We start from the raw sequence: 18,996 nt of genomic DNA on the forward strand, positions 1-18,996 counted from the left end.
CAGTTCTCCAGTCACTCAACCTTCCTGTGAGCTGAAGACACAATATTCACACATTTGGATGCGCATATTCCCATTCTATACAAAGCTACTGGGCGCAGGCAACCCTGCCTTGACCCCTGGGTAACCTGGAGCCCCTTTTCTTGGGCTGAATTGGCCATTACAACTACCAGGATCACAATAAAAAGTGTTCCCATAGTAGAATGAGGAACCAAGAGGCAGAACTTTTCTAATGGGTGCCAATTTTGCTTCTTCATCAGCACCCAAATCACACCACATATACATGCACACAGTGCTAGGCTCATCTTTCTCAATTAGTAAAGTTGTGGCTAGTTTCTGCAGACAACTCAGCCTCAGCAAGTCAGAGCTGAGCATCTACCCCTCCAAGGCTTAACCCAGTGAGCACTGTGAATGGGGCTCCACCTCTTTCATAGCACAAGACCACTCTAGACTTACAGAGAGGCAGAAGAGTTGCAACTCTTCCATACTCACCTGATGTTCCTGATCTGCATCTCTCCTTTATTCACCCACCCAGGTTGGAAAAAACTCTGCCAGCCTTCTTAATTATTCTGTGTACCTTTCCTTCTCAGGAAAAAATGGCACTTTCATAATATCATGTCCAACTGGCACAGCACATCCAATTTCTCTTTTATGAAGGGCTTGATCCAGAGCCAGTGCAGTCTCTCCTGCTCCTCTTTGATTCTTGTTGTCCAGACCCAACTCATTCTTCTCAAGCTAAGCTCTTTATTCAGCAATACCCTCTGATTTTTAGTCAGTGCAGGGAAATTTTACCAGTATAAACTAGGTTATGAGATTGAAAACTAAGTAGTTTTACTGGTGAATATATGGATAGAAACTCCTTTGCCCCTTTGTTTTAGTGATGTTTTGGAAGAGGCTTAAATTAAACCAAAAAGTCATTTATTCTAAAAGAATGCCTGCAGGGGACATAAACCAATAGTGCCTTAATTATGCCTGTATGCTCATTTTGATTGCTTTAATGTTTCTAATTACAGTGTTAACACTTCTCCCATTTGACAAGCAGGGAAGACAATTTGGCTCAACCAAGGAAGCTGGAGCCTGGGTTATGGGAGATGTACATCACCTTCCAGAATGACTTGCTCCTGCCAGCTTGGAAAGAAAGGATGCTCTCATTGGCATTCTGTTATTTCAGCTTGTTCTTCCGCTGGGGCACTGATGGGGCAGCATTTTCAATGACAATGTGGTGGCAATGAAAATGCTGCTATTGCCACTTTTGCCAAGAAAACTTTGTGGACATTTGTGGAATCATAGAAAACACAGTTGAAAGAAACTGCAAAGAATGATCTCTGCTTTCCTTGTGGGAGAAGACAAGATTCAGTGTGTTCATCCAAACTTCTCTACAGGCAGAAGGCCTCGAGCCATTTATTCCTGTGCTTAATTACTGTACCATTAGTAAAGGCTTCTTAATGTCTAACGAGATCTTCCTTCTGTTTAAGCCAATTAAATATTGTCCTATCCCTCTGGAGACACAGCACTGATTATTACTTCAAAGCATGTTAAGGCCAATACAAATTTAACAGCAAAGGCTGGATTGTGAGTGAGGTATTTCAAGACTGATACTTACATACATTTGGATGAAAGCCATTGTCTGGATAATTTTAAGGGGTCTCTATGGATAATATAAATGCTAAAAAAACTTCACTACAGAAAATTTTAATCCAATTTGTTTAGATGGAAGAAAAGGATGGGAGCTTTCAACTATTGCCTGCAAAAACATGTTTCTCTTACATCCAGAAGAATGCTAATTCACATCCCTTAATAAAATAATCTGAACTATAATTTAGTTGGTAAGCAATAGATGATATTTTATCTTAGGAAACGTAATCAATGTATTGAATGCAGGAAGGGCTTCTAGTCTCTCAGCTCTAAGATTGCAGTGCCCAAGGTTTAGACATAGCCTCATGATAGGACAAGGTTTTTGTCACCATGTCACTGCTGAGCCAAGACACCCCATCTAAAACAGCAACAAGGGCAAGAGAAAGAAAAAACCCCACAGAAGTCAATAAAGTAATGCTTCAGATAACTGTATCACTCTCTTATTAATAGTTCCACCCCATTTTTAGTCTCAGATTTAGCCCCTGTGTGTGCTCAGGGCCAAAAATAAACCTTTTCATTTCCCTCTGAAAACACTGAACTTTTAAAGGTAAGTGGGTCAAGCCCTCTGCAGTCAACATTTCTTTCCTGGTTCATTCTCTAATGCCCTCTTTGACCACATGCCAAGGAAGTTGCCAGTATCCATCCTGCCTTCTTCCACCCATCATCCTAGAAGATCACCTGTTTGCAGCATCTGGAACCCCATGCTCCCAGGAGAGCACATCTGGTCTGATTTCTGTAGGCACTGAGACTGCTCCAGGTTTTCCAGGAACAGTTGTTATTCAGAGCCAGGTGGAGCATGCACTTCTCCAATCCCTGCAGATTAGAACATTCCTGAAAGTTAAGGTAAATTACCTAAAATGTGAAATGAGTGCAGGGAAAGCATGTTAAGCCCTGCATGGATATACGGAGATAAAGTGACCTTTGCTTTGCTTTTGTTTAATTGTCCCCATAGTGAACCATGCCATTCTTCTTCTTTATCAGAGCTCGCACACAGAGGTTAAATGCACTTCAACTTCTGCACATTGCCTTACACCTCACACTAATTTGTCTTAACTCCCCATGTAAACAAGTCCTCAGAGGGCTGGTTTTTTCCTGCCTCATGTGATGGTTCACTTTGTCACAAAGTGAAATGCATTGGAGAAAACCATTTGCAGTGAATTTTCCCTTAGTTGTGCCTGCAGTGACATCTTTGTTGTGAATTGCTGCAAAACTTCTCCCTCTGCCTAACTTTATATGTTTTTTTCTCTTTCACACACCTATATTAGAACAGCTTGTAGTTAGTAAAGCACCATCCCTCTACCAGGCAGAGAGGGAACTGCTGGCCTGGTCTACAGGTGAGGTACAGAGATGATCTAGGGAGATTAACTGCTGGGCTAAGGATCACACAGGCTGTCTACATCTTAGCACAGAAAACATCTAAACCCAGACCTCTTCTGCCCCTGGAAACATATTTTCTCCTCCTCTCAGTGAATTTTTCCTTATTAGAAATAGTCAATGAGCTTTGTCAAACCACAGGATCATGCCAGTTTTGTGGGAAAGAAAAAAAACAAAAATTACTGCCATCTGCATGACTACCATCAGGGGACAAATCTTTCCCTCTCCCCCTTGTATTCCATCCTCCCTTTTTACTTAAGAGCAGTAGGAGACCTTCACATTAAGATACTGAACCCATCACAGTTGGAACAGACAAAGTGAAAAGGGAGGTGATGGAGGCTGAGACAATGTATTTTTAGTCATTTCGATGAATTATGGAGATGTGAAGCTGATAATTTATTGAAGAAGGGAAACGGGGGACTCTATGTAAATGTTTTCAGATGAATAATTAATGTGCCTTTCTAGCATCAGGGGGTCTTTAATTAAAGCCTCTGTTAAACAAGGAAAGGCAGACAGGCCTGGCTCCTTGCAGCAGCTAATTGCACCTTTCCCATGTTCAGCTACGATTCAGAGACAAAGTATCATTTACACCAATAAAGAAGGACAGATCCTACCTAGGGTGAGCGTGGGAGGCTGCAGAGGCCAGCTGAGTGACCCCAGGGCTGAGGTGGTCTGCATCATGTTTTAAATTAGCTTGGCATACAGGCCAAATAAGGGGGTGTGGGGAAGAGAGGGCGAAGAGGGTTCTCTGGCCACAAGGCATTGAGGAGTACAGAAAGCCCCTCACAACCATCTGTGGATTACAGCCTCTTCAAGAGGGACATACCGACAGGGTTATCCAAGGTCTTGCTGTCACCGCATGATACATTTGCCTTCCAAAATCCTGTTCCGTATCATGCCTGCCTCCCTTTCCAATGCCAGGAATGGGTTCACAGCAATGAGGCAGTGTTCACAGGATGGAGCAAAAAGGCAAACTGGAGTCTTCCCAGTACCCAGCTGCTGTCCTTATGCCCAGCATCCTCCACAGGCACCACTCCCTCAGCTGAACTTCACATCTGGACCCTTCCTTCCTTCTGGGGTTTCACAGCTGATGGAGACAGGATTGGCTGAAGGTTCATTGTGGACTTCAGCCAGAACACAGCATCCCCTCTCTCTCATGCCACGTGATGGTGAGACCAAACTTAAGCCCTCTGCCCTACAAGGACTGGGCCTCCCAGAAGGTCTGTGATTATTTTCCAAGAGAATGTATAAAACCATAATAGTTTCAGGAACTAGAATGGGAAAGTTAAGGAATGACAAACCAGTCCCAGTTAATACTGCTGAGGAGCTTCTAATACAATCCCAAATTTGACTTATTTAACTGCCATAGGAACAGCAGGTAAATTACAAAACAGAGAACATTGTTATCCTTGAGAATGTCATCTAAACTAGACACCGATTAATTAGTTTTGACACCTGGGCAAAGAAACTATCCCACTTTTTTTAATTCATCTTAATCTCCAGTACCATTCTTGGTAATATTACAAATGAGGGAAAAATAGTCAGCTGAAACTTTATTTTTAACAGAAAGGGTTAAATCTAAGGTAGGCTAAAGAGGTTCTCAAAGCAAGTATTTCCAAACACAGAAGCTAATAACACATCTCTTTCCTGCACTGCTGAAGACTGGACTGGTGGAGACCTTGATGGATTACCTAGTCCGTGTTGGTCATCTATGAAAGAGGTTTGCTTATCCTGTTGCCCCCACTTTATGAAGCCATACCGGAGGCACTCCCGTTCGGGAAACTTTGAGCAGAAAGACAATTCAGAAAGCATCCCTTCAAGAAAGGTCTCACTGATGTCTGCAAACATCTTGGTTTTCAGGAAAGTCCCGAATCTTCGCTATTGAGAGCATGTGTCTTCTGTTTGCCCACACCAATGCTCTTGACAGGACTGACATGCCTGCGAGCTCAGCGAAGGTTTACTGCTGGGCTTTGCGGAGGCAAGCGCTGCCAGGTCTCGGAGGCTGCCGCACTCCGAGGCCCTGCGAGCAGCTGCGAGGCTCTGCTGCTCTCTGCTGGGAAATGCGGGCAGAGCCCGAGCTGCAGAAGTGCTGGGGGAAGAGCTGCATCTGCCAGCACACAAACGGTCAGAGCCACCTGTGCAAGCGCAGACACCTGGGTACAGGTGTCTCCTCTTCAACTTCGCTGCCAGAAGTACAGCCACATCAAAGTTTACTGGTACAGGAGCAGTCTAGATGCACATCAGCAGCCCCAGCCATCTCTCTTCCCCTTGCCCTGTACCTCACACAGGAGCTGACTTTCTCCACTCTCTTGCACTAACACCTGCTCTCCTCCCAGCCTGGCTTTTTTTCTCAAAACTGATCTGGATCGAGAGCAGAACAATTAACCCACCACTGAGGTAAGGAACCAACGTGCAGGGCAGCCTCATTACCCCCACAGATGAGCAGAGATGTCTCTCCAAGGACCCCAAGCCTCTGCCTCACAGCCTGGGTTTTTGGTTTTTTTTTTTTATCATTGTTCCGTGACCTAAAGCTGCTCTTTGTTCACCAGAGCTCAGGAAGGTTTTAACTATGTCTGGGTGCAACTGTGCAAAAGCACAGGTCAGAGAGTTTGGGGGCTGCAGTGTACAGAGAACAGCAAGGCCCCGTGTGTGGCTATCGACTGCGCTGCTGCAGCTCATGGATCATGCGGCAGGTAAGCTCCCTGCCCCGACCACCAACATCAGCTCCGGACAGCAAATCCCACACAAAGGAGAGGAACAAATCACCCAGCCTGGTGCTGATCAAGGCCCTCTGCCCCTTTAAGCACTGACATTTAAATTTGCTGATATGTTTCATTCCATGCATCTCATTACGATTTTCAAGTAGCAGATGAGGTGACCAGAATTTGAGATAGGCACTTTCAGGATTTGGCTATTACATACGTATATTTACAGCTCAATAAAATAAGAAGAAATATTTAAAGCAAACAGACTGTGGAAAGTGATTTCTTCCAACTCTCCACTGCAGACTTGCAAGAAACCAATCAAAGAGGCTCAAGAGTGGTTTGAGCATAATTTATTAACCCAAAAAGGGCCGCATTGTTAACCAACATTATTTATAGTGAGCAGCTCAACCATCTCTACCGAACAACTGTGCGATACTGCAGGGACAAATGCAGTGAGTTACTACAGAGATAGGACAAAACCAGCAGCATGTCTTTGTTTCAGCTGTTAGAAAAAGCGTCCCCAGGAGACAGACACTGAATCTCTAATGGCTATCTTATTTCTCTGACAATTTATTTAAGTTTTAACTTAACAGCAGGAATGATAGCCACAGTTACACAGTGACTCCCAATAAAGGAGTGTATTGCTAATCTGCAGCTGGTGTTTTCTTATTTATTTCAAAGTCTTTAAGTTCCAGACTTAGCATATGGTGCCATATAAATAATGATATAATAATATGCTTTTGCTTTCCATGTGCCTCTATAGAAAAAAGCCGTGTGATTTATCTTACATGAGCATTGTATTTAAGGCATTATTTTGCTCAGAATTTTTAATGCATTTAAAATGCATCTTCTGGTTTTTTTAATCTGTTCTTTTGAAAGAATAAGCAGAGCAGTGATGTTTATTTAATAGAGTCATTCATCTTACTTCCCTGTGCAAAATCGTAGCTTTCCAGACCCAGCAGCCAGATCCCTGCAGTAGGCAGTGGGGTTGGAAATGGAGAGATCTGCTGTTTACCAATGAGGCACAGATGAAAGGAACACATGGGGCTCGAGATTTACCCACAGCACGACACTATTTGAAGCCAGCAGGCAGCTGAGAACTGCTTAGTCCCGTCCAGTAGAGGATAGAGAGGAGAAACCCATGGGAGAAGTCCTGCAGGGAGTTATGCTGTGGAGAACACAGCTCTGGGACAGCTCAGCACACAACCATCCTAACACAGAACGGATATCAAGATGCCTCCTTCAGATAAAACTGTATCAGCAGTTACCAAAAGCCAGCAGTCCCGTGCTGTCTGGAACCATCACTGTCACATGGAGAAAGAGGAGAGGCAAGAAGGGATCAGAGAGGGAATGACCTGACATCCCATGAGTGCAAACAGAATGCTCCAGTGCAAGATGATCTAAGTGGTCAGCATGGCTGAGGATATGGACAGCACTGTCATGAACCTGGTAGTGGAGCAGTGAGGCAGCTGTTTCTCTTAAAATGCCAATGGTATAACCTGAAAAACACACACAAAGTGAACCGCTCTGAATGGAAGTGACACCTGTAAGTTTAGAACAGCTTTTGAAGTCCTGTATCTCCCTTCTCTCATCCCCATAAGCCCCCATGGCATTTTCAGCCAGTTGTTTCAAACCCAGCTCTTGTCAGACTGGAGCATGAACCAGAATATGTCAGAAGCTGGTTACTGTGGTAACCCAGCAGAGCTTTTATCTTTATCCTTTCATCTCCTCTTTGGGGAAAACTGGCAGTCTGTTTATTTGCTTTTTCTGATGAAGTTCATCACACAGAACACAAACTGTCTGGATCTGAGTAAAACTGAGGACAGGAGAAAGTATCTCTCACATCAATGCACATGGAAATATTTCTCTTGGCACTCTACTACCCTACCTCTTGCTTCCCTGCTTTCCTGTACAAGCTATTTGACGTGTCCTTTTCCAGAACCGAGACCAGAACTAGAACCAAAACCAGAACCAGAGCCAGGGCCAGGCTGAAGGTGACACCTTCACCACCAGTGACATCCTGGCCTGTATCAGGAATTGTGTGAGCAGTGGGACCAGGGCAGCGATTGTTCCCCTGTACCCAGCACTGGGGAGGCCACTCCTCAAATCCTGTCTCTTCTGAATCAAGCCCATTTCTGGGTTCACTTCACTACAAGACACTGAGGTGCTGGAGAGAGTCCAGAGAAGGCAACGGAGCTGGTGAAGGGTCTGGAGCACAAGTCCTACAAGGAGCAGCTGAGGGAGCTGGGAGATGCTCAGCCTGGAGGAAAGGAGGCTCAGGGGAACCTTATCACTCTCCACAACCTCCTGCAAACACACTGTAGCCAGGCGGGGGTTGGTCTCTTCCGCCAGACAACCAGCGACAGGTAAAGTGGACACAGTCTTAAGCTGTGCCAGGGGAGCTTTAGGTTGGACATGAGGAAGAGTTTCTTCGCAGAAGACGTGAACAGACATTGGAATGGGCCGCCCAGGGAGGTGGTGGAGTCACCGTCCCTGAAAATGATTAAGCAAAGACTGGACACAGCACTTACTGCCATGGTCTAGCTGCCATGGTGGCGCTAGGTCATCGGCCGGGCTCGTGGATCTTTTCCCACCGCTGAACTCCGGGATTCCCGCCCTGGAACTCCGCCCCGCAATTCCGCCCTCACCCAAGATGGCCGCGCGGCCCTCAGCGCCCGCGCGCCGAGGCGCGTGACGGCCGTTACCCCGGCAACCGCCCGGCTTCCCGCGCCCACCCACCTCTGCCTGGCTACGGCGAGCGGCGAGCGGCAGAAAGAGCCGGCGCGGGCGGGGGGCGAAGCGCCCCCTGCCCTTCCCTGCAGAGCCGGGGGCAGGTGAGGCAGAGCCCCGGGGGCAGGTGAGGGAGAGCCCCCGCCGGGAATCGCTCCCCAGCTTCCCTGGCTGCACCCGGCCCGGCCTCCCACCGCCCGCCGCCTCCCTTGTGCCCGAAGCGAAGCCCGTTGCCAACAGCCCGTTGGAATTACACCCTCCTTCCCAGTTCCAGGAGGGTGAGCGCAGCTCCTGCTCCCCCTCGGTCCTCGCCCAGCACCCCGCTCCGGCAGCATCGGAGCAAGCGGGACTCGGGATGGAGGAAGGAAAGAGGGCGAGTCTGCCCGCCCTCAGTGTCAGGGCCAGGGACGGGCGTGTGGGGCATGGACACGGCGCAGGCCACGGGCAGCTGCTCAAGGGGCCTGCGCTGTGTCCATGCCCCACACGCCTAAAGCCTGCACAAATTTCAGCTGCTGCTGTCAGGGACCAAACCTGGAGCTGCACCAAGGCAGCAGCTGAGGACAACCACAGTACAGGCAGTGTGAACGTAAGAGGGCTCACCAGGAGTCACGGGCAAGGAAAGGTCGTGAGTCGGGTCTGGGATCCATCCAAGGGACTTCCACAGACACAAAGCTATCTGGAATATACACTCAGACTCACCCTAGGAAAACTAGTCAGGGGGATCACGCACAGATACAACTGCTGCATAGTTCAGACCAGTTATGAAGGTTTGGGCCGGAGCTTAAGTAGAGTTTCTGTGATGATACAGAAGGTGCAGGTGGGGCCAGTCACAGAAATAAACCCCATTAGTGCATACTTTAAGTGTGGCTGCGGCATATTTGCAGAGGATGGAGTAATATGCTGTGTCTAGTCTGTGGAGGTAGATGTTTAAAATACTTTTGTTCTTTATCTGCTAAATATTGTAGCAAGGGTTCAACGATCATTCAGAATCTGAAGTGGAGGAATCTGAGGACCACACACCTACAGTTGAATCCCCACCATCACTGGATGACCTACCCGGCGTGGAAGCACCAGCATCTGCAGCCCAGCCATCTGTAGTGGAACTGCCAGTGTCTGCAGACCAGCTGGCTGCCAAAAGCCACCACGTTCTGATCACCACTTCCTGCTCATTGTATAGTCTGCATCCAGGGAAAGCTCACCTGAGATCAGTTCATCTGTGGGTGAACTTCAGCCTTCAAAGTCAAGATGCACACCTCCGAATCCACACAGGATGGCAGTAACACCGTTGAGACTGTGTTGTCAGCAGCAGAGATTACATTTGAATCATTGGAGAATCCAGAGGCTTTTGGAGACCCCTATCAAGTTGCCATGAATTATGTGGAGGAACATAAAATTCTACAGATATTTCAGGTGAAATACATATTTCTCATCTCCTTCCAGATGCTTACATCAGGAGTTTGGCCTAAAGTTGGCTTGAACCAAATTATCCCTTCCCCAGACCCCTCCTTGTCCTGTGCTGTCTTAAGTATAGACTTAAGAAAAAGCAGTAGAAAATGATCCTAGATAATATTTTGGTGTCTGAAGAGATTCTTGCTTTTTATAATGCAGATGGCATTGGAACAGGAAGTGCAGGCACCCATCTATCCAAAGATCAATAATTCTTTCCTCCTGTTTGTCTCTGTCTCAGGAGATCACAGAAAAACTGCTGATCCATAAGCCTGATGACCCCTTGGAGTTCATATTGCTGGAGGTAGGGTGCCTTGCTGGGGCTCTGTGGGGATGGGGCCAGCTTTGCTGAGCACACCAGAATCATGGTCAGCCCAGGACTGTTTCTCTCATTGTGTGCCTACTGTCTTGGGAGGAAGAAAAGCGCAGGCAGCAGCAGAGTGCCTGGGGTACAAGGGACCATGTGTGCTCTGAGAGGAAGGAAAGGTATGGGAGGGTGGGGGAACAATGGAGTGAACGTGCCCTGGAATTACCTGAGAGGTGAGGGAAGCTTAATGACAGAGATCTTTGTGACCTTCTCTAGCTGCCTCTATTCCAGACTGGGAGGGAGCACTTTTTCTGCCCACACCCCCCTATTCAAGAGAGCTTTTCTGCTGATCCTGAAGGGTATTAAAACAGAGGTAATACAAAGTCAGTGAAGTGAGACAATAGTTTGGGAGTGTGTTAGAAGTGTGGGTTGTTTCTTGGGAGAAGGAGGAGGTTAGAAGAAAGAAAGCAGACAGAGTAAAAGAGTGAATGTCTTCCTTCATTGCCCTCTAGTCAGTCAGGAGAGGCACCATCTTTGAGGTTTGCTGCTGGGTTCATGGTGTACTAAGCACAAAACCTCCAGAGGAATGGCAAGTTCTGGGCATCAGTGTGAAAGCAAATAAGCTCCCAAATGACTCTTTTCCTTTTCCTTTTGCCCAGGTGCAGTCTATGATAAATGCCAGGCAAGCAGAACCGGAGAAACTATCGGAATAGAACAAAGATGTGTAGGTGTTTCTAGAAGAGGGCTTGTGCACTCCTTTTGGCCCCCATTGACCTTGCTGTCGTGGTATTGCCACACCATGCCTTCACAGCACCATGTAGTCATTAACAGTAACTTGGAAAAGATCTGCTTCTCTGTCTCTTGCCTCGTTTCTCTGTTTTGAATGTCTGTGCTTCCCCCGGGTTTAAATCCTGCAGCTAAGTTTTGGTTTGGAATCACAGACTGAGATCTAAGTGTGCATGGATCTGCATGCATATATGGCACATCTTGAAGAGGCAGGTCTGCTGAACTTCTAGGCATATAAATGCATAAATCTCATATTTTGACCAATCCACACTCTGCCTCTCTGTGCAGAGAAACCTCACAGCTCACACAATGCAAGGACAAAAGCAAGTAGAGTTAAAAAGCAGCCCTGGACAACCCACAGCCTTCTTTTTTCATGCTGCATCGGTGGCTTACTGTGTCCAGTTATGCAGCAGCAGCACCAATGCCTATCTCGTACTTTGATAGCTTGTGTCCAGGCTTTCCCACTGCCCCCAGAGCTCCTCTAATGCAAGAAGCTGCCTCTCTGCCTCTTCCACACACTGGATACAGCTGTCTCACCCTGAATCATCCCTGCTGGACACTGATCACTCTGCTTTTTGGGGTGGCCCTGCCTGTATCATTGTAAGTACAGTGTATAACCAGAACAGTAAAGCAACAGTTGCACACACCCTTTATGCTTTCAGGAGACATTGTCACTCAGGTATGTGGGAGGTGAATAAAAGCAAACAAACCAAAACCAAGCACTGGTAGAGAATTAAGAATCAAGGTACATTTCGCAAGCACATTATTTGAACTGTGTTTGATTTTTGAAACACTTACAATCCTTATTTTCATACTATCCAAGTGTCTGCTTCTACGCTGTAAAAAAAACCCTTTTTCTTTCTTTTTGTTCTCTCTTGCCTGACAATTATTGAAAATGTGCAACAGAGCATACTGTTATTTTGGCTTAATAGATTGTCTTATATGCAGTAGATGCCAGAAGGGGTTTTTATGTCACTACAGGCTTTTCTCTTTTTTAGGCAAGCACTCTAATTTCCTAATGAATGGTGGTGTATTCCCAAATGACTGTTTCTATGGCTATGAAGAGAGCACCATAAAAACTTCCATCTATCTATTTTTTAAAAAAATAATGTATGATGATTGGTTTGTATCATTCTACACAGCACAGCTTGGGTGCCAAAATTCTGGGAATAACAGAGGGCAAGTATTTGGCATACAAATTCCATGTGTGAGATGAGTTTCCTTTCTATGTGAGTTTCTCAGAAAGGATCAGTTAACTCATGTGTTTCAAGACTGAAAACAGGTAAGCACCCCTGTCATTCATAGGGAAGGGAGTTTTTCAAGGTTATTGTGAGCCTAAGGATGGCTCAAGATTCAGACTAAATCTTCATTGGTTTTATAAGAGTTTTAATGTAGACTTAGGCATCTATGTCCCATTGCAGCAGTGAGGTGCTTTTGCAATCCCTACTTATCTCCAGCAACTGGAAAAATTTGAGATTGATCTGCTGACTAATTCTTGACCAAAAATGTATCAGGCTGAAAAACAATGCATACATGCCCTGTCCTAATGTATCTCTGTGGAACAGGAAACGTATGGAAGATGAAGACAGTGTTTGAAGCCTTCTCATCTCTGGTCATTTGTCAGCACATTGTTCCAGGAGACAGAGAAGCTGACATGTCTTTGATTTTGTTGCAGGGCAGGATTAGGGTGCCTTGGGGTACAGCCTTCACTGTGTATTTCCTGTCTCTGTCATTTGGGTATTGCAGTTTGTTTTTGTCTTTTGCTTACGAAAAGCTTTTGACCTGTAATATGTTCTCAGACTATAAGTATATGCCTTCAACTTCATGTCAGCATTAAGGGAGTTATGCAAGGGAAGATCCTTAATTCCTCTCTCAGGCAGGATGAAATGAGCTGGAAAGCAGTCTTCTTACAGATGACAGAAGTTTTGCAAGAGAGGCCGTACCCACTGTTCCTCAGTAATCTCAGGGCTACAGTTTTCCTTTGGTGGCCTGGCCACCTCATCTCATGCTAACAAAGTTGCTGTGTGGCAGCAAGAATTCCTCCCCAGTACACATAAGAGAGAGCATCAGTCTTGTCTGTTTCTCAGAAAAGAGAAACAGTGTTTTCTGTTCTTTTCTCTCTATTAAGGAAAGGTCCTTGTCCTTTGAGGAGCAGTTTTCTAGAGGTGAATGAGATGGTACCCAGGACAAGTTCTGTGGGCCTGGAGTTGGCGTGTGTAGATGGCATGAGACTGGGGAAGGCAGTGGGCCAAGGGAAATCCTTCAGAATTCACAGTTGGGGTGGGGGGGGATATAATCTCTGAGCAAGGACTTAGATCAGAAATCTTGGGGTGTTTTCCATGAGCTAAGGAGAAATGTCACCTCCTTCACCTCAAGCTTCTCAGATGATCAAACTTAATTTTATGAAAACAAAAAAGCATCCTCCAGAATGTTTGCAGATTACAGTGTTTAAGGTAGTGTCACACAGCTGTATTTTTTATCTGCTTCAGACTTATTCTGATAAATACACTCTACCTCTAGAAAAAAATTATACTTCACATTGAGGCACTGCTGTTTGTGTACAAGAAGGCTTTTCTGTGCTGAAGAAAAGATGAAAAGTTAGAATTAAAATGGAAACTTTTACTGTAGTCTTAGTTCCAGAGTGACTGTCCCTTTTCCACAATTTCTTTCCAAAACCATTGGATCCTTATTTCGTCTTTGTAAATGGACATTTATCAACATGACATTAAACTGTCATTAAATTTCTTGCCTTGAGTGCTCAGAAGGAATTAGCAGTTCCTCGTGTGTGACCGAAACTCTTCCATATAAGTCCTTACAGCACACTAGTCACAGCACATTTGAATGCCCTCCAGAGTGCTAAGCAACGTGACTAACATCTACTGTTTGCTCTTTCTCCCCTCCACAAGGGAAATGGCTGTACACTGAAGTGCATTCTTTTAGAAAGGGTGGTTTGGGTTTTTTTACCACACCTGTGTATCTCTGTGTACTTCTAATGGATAAGTCATGAAATGGAAGGTGTGGAAGTTGGAGGTAGTTTGTAGTTCCCAAGGATGATTCCTCTGCAGTATGAGCTGGGTACTGAGAAAACACATTATTTTCAAGGAAGAGATTTTTTTGTTCATCCATGGACAGGCAGAGAGGTGCAACACCCAGTTAATCTGCCAAATGGCATGGTGTTATGGTGCCCAGACTCTTTCTGTTGTGAGCCTTGTGCTCCTCCAGAGGCAGGAGGCAGAGGAGCCAATCAGGAAGAAAGTGCAGTCCTTGTAAAATAGGTCTCTTGGACCAAAACATCAGTTTCTTTTTTCTGCCATCTCTGTATGGAACTTGGAAAAGAGTCAGCTGCCCCAAGCAATACTGCAGTTACTGTGTACTGCTTCTAACCAATGGGGGGGAAAAAAAAGTGGTAACAGCTGAAAAAAGTTGTAACAGCTGATTAAAAATCCTTTGAAAAGTTCACACAGCCTCTGCTCTGGTTCTTAGGTGGAGGTCACAGGCAAGATCTCCCTTCAATGGGCAGCTGCTTTCAGCATGAGGCATTTCATTGTGACTCACTGGATATGAATCACTGCTGTATAACACCAACTTTAAGCTAGTTAAATGCCATTGATTTCAAAGTTTCACAATCGTGTGGAACTCATAGTAGGCAGCAGCAACTGCTTTCATGTCTGAAATGGAAGAAAATTACCTCTGGGTAAAGTCCAGCAAAGAGCTTAGCTAAAGAGAGCTCCGGCTGAAGACTGGAGAATGTGGAAGTGCTTGGAAAGGGAATATACTGAGGCAAATTGATCAAACCCTGTCTGACATGCCTCCAGGTTGTATTCCCGAGAAAGATTCTCTTCACCATTCTTTCATCCAGATGAAATGCAGGAGAAAATGAAGAAACATTTCCTTAAGGTCAGGCATTATTATCCATGGCTGCATTCCTTTTTTGGGGACTGTCCTTATGGACAGCACTGATGTAGCAGCATCACCAAGAGCTCATGGCCACAGTTTGACATACAATAATTAAAAGAAGGACTTTGAGTTGTTGAAGAGACATAGGTTGGATGAGCAGTCATTCATCATCTCCTGGAGAAAGGCTGGAATGTCACTGCAGAACAGATGAATTTAGGCAAAGCAGATGCAAGAGATTTCTGTATACATAATTCAACACTGGAAACTGACTGTGGACACCCCAGTAGTTGGTCTGCTTTAGAAATTTCTGGTATGAATGAATGGAGTGGCTCTTCTCACTCACAGCTATCATCTCAATTCCCCATGCAACTCCTCTCACAGATGGGAATAGCTCACCCTCTTTTGTCACAGACCCTATTGTTCTCAAGCACTAGGAAGGGCATCTCCATGGCTTATTCATCCAGGAGTCTGGGGTAAACTGTCTTCCAGGGCACAAAAAAGGAGAAACTGGTGGTGTCATGTCATAAACTGCAGTGAAATAATACCAGGAAAGAAACAATGAGATGGACTAATTTTTTTTTTTGACATTGTTACTTTGAGACCAAAATGAGCATCTTTTTCATTGTCAGTAAACAGAAAATAGGTGGAGGAACATAGGGCTGCACAGAGCCAGACTTAGGAAGGTGCACAACTATCTAGTGCAGTTCTCAAAATAAAAAGGGAAGCAATCGGGAGTGCAATTCTCAGTTCACACTTGCCATGGAAACTTCATTATAAGTTTACAAGTCTTTAAGGCAAATGCCTTATTTAGAATCGTGTGGTCCAGCCTTAAAAATTATTATTAACTGGGAGGCAGGATCCATGTTAGGGTTAGGGAGTTTGTAAGGAAAAGAGGTGACCTCTGTCCTTCCTCCTTCCTGTTGCTCAGCTTAACTTTTAGCATAAAACAGGAAATGGGTGAATAAAGGCATGTGTAATACTGCAGTTGTTTGTTAATGGAAAAAACAGGTCATACCAGCCTTTGAAGAAAAACAGTTCCCACCTTGAGGAGCTTTTGGAGTTTAGACAGGTGAGTAGACATTAGGGAGAAGGCTGTATTGTATGCAGGCAGAGACTCAAAGGTTTTTAACAGTGTCTCAAATTTACATAAACATCAGGAACACCAGAGTCCCTCTGAAGAGCAGATCAATCCCACTATTGTTTATACAATATATATAAGTATATCCTTGGGTCTAGCATAGTATCCTGCCTCTTTTTAAGGAGATTAGTGAAGGACAGCATTGCCAGTTTGTTGAAACCCCACAGTATTGAAAGCAAGCACTGCCCATTGGAAAACCCAGCTTTTGACCCTGTTATCTAAATCCTTGGTAGCACAAGAGAACTATCTTGAGAGACTCCTTGACCATGGTGTGAAGCCATGATGATAATACATGTTTGCCTTGGCAGATACCAGCACATATGGGAGAAGTTTAGCCATAGCTCCCTATGTTTTGCCCCATTAGATGATTAAATCTTTGTAAATGAAGAGCAAAGCCCTTTAGAAAGGTAGAAGCTGAGCTAGCTTTTCCTAGTTAGCTTCCACAGACCTCTTAGTAGTTGTTCTAAGCCTTCCTGGCTTTTCAGAATTCACATGTGGAAAAACGGTGTTGGAGTAGCAGGTTAAAAAGCATCTTGAACTAAAAAAAAAACAACCAACCAAACACCAAAAACCAGAATAAAACATAACCTTGCCTACGTGTGCCCATGAGAGGGCAGCACAGACCGGCTGAGCCTTTGCTAAAGGCTATTCAGAGGCCTGAGTTTACGTTCCATGGAGTAGCTACAAGCAGAGGCAAAAATACCTGTGTAGAAGGGCTAGATGGCCTAAAGCACAAGCTCATCCATCGTCCACCTGAAACTGAAACCCAGGTACAGCTCGGTACAGACTTGACTGGCTCAGACCCCAGGTGCACGGCAGGGTCTGAATCTCACAGATTTCTCAGGGTAGTTTCCCGTTAGGTACTGGAACCTTGACAGAGTTTCAGTGGAAGAATTTTGGACAGTGCCCACAGTTCTGTTAAAGCAGTGAGTCGGTGTGAGACATCAACCACACCCTTGCCGAGGCAGAGGCTGCCACCCCGGGAGCACTATAAACTCGCCCCAGGCGGGTGCTATTTATTTCCATCACGGTGATGCACCAGCCAACACCCCTCTGCTATTCCCGTTCCTCCTGCTGCCAAGACTCTTGTGATGCAGCTTTAATTGGCTGTCGTTCTTCTTTCTGCTAGGTGCTCCAGCCCTCTGGCAAGGTGGATGGTGGAAATGCTGAGATAAATGAGACATAGGCTTGCAGCGAGTGTGTTGGAAACTGGGTACTGACAGGCAACCATATGTAGATGGCAGTGCTCCACTGCCAGCCCTTTGTGGCCTCCTGCATCAGATGCAGCTAAAGCAGAGGAGGCAAGCAGTGGATTCGGGAGGAATGAGGTATCCCCAGACACTCTTCAATAATAACCTGGAATCAATGTGAACAAGTTTCTTTGGCCCCTTCCAAACAAGCAGTAAACATTCCCAAACAAGATTGCTTCTTTGAAGCATGTTGTGGCTCATGGCTGACAGAGGGGGTTTTGGAGGAGAGGTTTTTAACCATCAACAAGAACAATGCAGTCACTAGATCCAGACAGAACAGCTTGTTCCCAGTCTGTTGGGGAAAACTCAACTGAACCAACAGTAGTAAAGGACCATCATAGTGCCAAGGCTGTTTGGGAGCGGGACCACATCCTAATGGCTGTATTGACACTGACATATGCAGCCTTTCAGAGGCCAGGTTTCATAACCAAGAACAATACAGAGACACTGTCTAGCAGCTCTTCCCTGGACAGCCTTTTAGAGAAGCTATCTAAAAGGCAAGCAGAAAATTTCTGCCTTCTCAAAAGTCTTTTCTCCTGCCAAAGATCTCTGAAAATCCCAGGCAATCATTTGCCAAGGCACAATGAGATTTCTATCCTCCTGTAGCGTTCCCTGTGAGCTCCTCCCCTATGAAGACAGGCTGCCAGAGGTGAGGTTGTTCAGCTTGGAGAAGAGAGGGCTTAGGGGAAACCTCATTGTAGCCTTCCAGTACAAGGGACTTATAAAAAGGACCTTTTTATATGAGCAGGTGGTGATGGAAAAGAGGCAATAGCTTGCAACTGAAAGAGGGCAGGTTTAGATTACATGTTAGGAAAATATTCTTTACTCAGAGGATGGTGAGGCACTGGAACAAGTTGCCCAGAGAAATTGTGGATGCTGCATCCCTGGAAGTGTTCAGTGGCAGGCTGGATGGGGCTCTGAGCAACTTAATCTAGTGAGTGGCATCCCTGCCCAGAGCAGGAGGGTCAGAACTAGATCTTTAAGGTCTCTTCCAATGCAAATCATTCTATGATTCTGTGATTCTATGGTTGTCTGTGGCCAGGCTCCTCTTCAGAGTGAGCTGCCCTGCCCTCATCTGAAGATGAGATGCAAGAGAACACCATGTCCCTTTTACTGGCCCCTTTATGCCCTCAAGGGTGTTGGCCGTGGAGCGTCACTCTTGGGCTTGGCTCCCCTTCCCTGCCAGGAGAAACTCCTGCTGGTGGTCAAGGAGTCAGGGCAGAGCTTGACCTCTGCACTCTCCCATGCTCCTCCGTGTTTATTTTATCTAATGGTACTTCTGTATACAAAAATGTGACCTGTCGGTTGCTGAAAGACCTGGATGAGATCAGCAGCTCTAAGATGCAGATTCTTTGGTCTGGATTTTCCTTTGCAGATATTGGCCTTGGGCATGTGTTGAGGCTCTCCTACAAATTCCCTTCATAGTCAGCAGAGTAAGAGACATCCTTAGGATGAGATTTAGAGCCCAAATGAGTACAATTTAGAGCCCTTGGTGAGTACAAGAAGACACCCTGAGGGTCTCCTTTATTAACAGTAGTAGCAGCCAATAGAGACTAATCTTTACAAGAATCCACTATTTCTCTATTCTTTTGGTTTGAGACCACTGAGGAAGGGAGCAAGAGCAACTGGTCTAATTGTTAGCAGCAGAGTACTGAGATTTAATTTGTTATTGCCTTTACCACTCGTGCAAATATCACTATGAATACTAGCCCAAACCTCCCAGGGGAAGCA

The 18,996-nt window shown here is 45.5% G+C and overlaps 2 protein-coding genes across 4 annotated transcripts in view; one reads left to right on the forward strand and one right to left on the reverse strand.

The window, feature by feature from the left end:
- The window catches only part of IGSF11 (immunoglobulin superfamily member 11), a 139,835-nt gene extending 131,443 nt beyond the window's left edge, over nt 1–8,392 (reverse strand). For 2 of the 3 annotated variants that reach the window (XM_064410222.1, XM_064410220.1), the window contains exon 1: nt 8,243–8,390. The gene's annotated coding sequence lies outside the window, so the exon portion shown is untranslated. Of the gene's footprint in view, nt 1–8,242 lie in introns of all 3 variants that reach the window. The other variant, XM_064410221.1, reaches the window with a different exon arrangement.
- A 23-nt stretch (nt 8,393–8,415) lies between these two features.
- On the forward strand, nt 8,416–11,039 carry TEX55 (testis expressed 55). Its single transcript, XM_064410228.1, has 4 exons — nt 8,416–8,545; nt 9,407–9,851; nt 10,129–10,191; nt 10,854–11,039. Exons 2-4 carry the CDS (start codon nt 9,687–9,689, stop codon nt 10,905–10,907), a joined length of 282 nt encoding a protein of 93 aa, XP_064266298.1. The 5' UTR covers nt 8,416–8,545; nt 9,407–9,686; the 3' UTR covers nt 10,908–11,039.
- The last annotated feature ends 7,957 nt before the right edge of the window (nt 11,040–18,996 follow it).

This window comes from Passer domesticus, chromosome 2, assembly GCF_036417665.1.
Source record: "Passer domesticus isolate bPasDom1 chromosome 2, bPasDom1.hap1, whole genome shotgun sequence".
NCBI classification, from domain to species: Eukaryota; Metazoa; Chordata; class Aves; order Passeriformes; family Passeridae; genus Passer; species Passer domesticus.

What these genes read in the sequence shown, in the direction of transcription:
- TEX55 (XM_064410228.1), top strand. Translation starts at nt 9,687, where the DNA reads ATGCACACCTCCGAATCCACACAGGATGGCAGTAACACCGTTGAGACT. An exon ending in AAATTCTACAGATATTTCAG is followed by an intron (nt 9,852 to 10,128) that starts GTGAAATACATA and finishes TCTCTGTCTCAG; the next exon opens with GAGATCACAGAAAAACTGCT. An exon ending in TGGAGTTCATATTGCTGGAG is followed by an intron (nt 10,192 to 10,853) that starts GTAGGGTGCCTT and finishes CCTTTTGCCCAG; the next exon opens with GTGCAGTCTATGATAAATGC.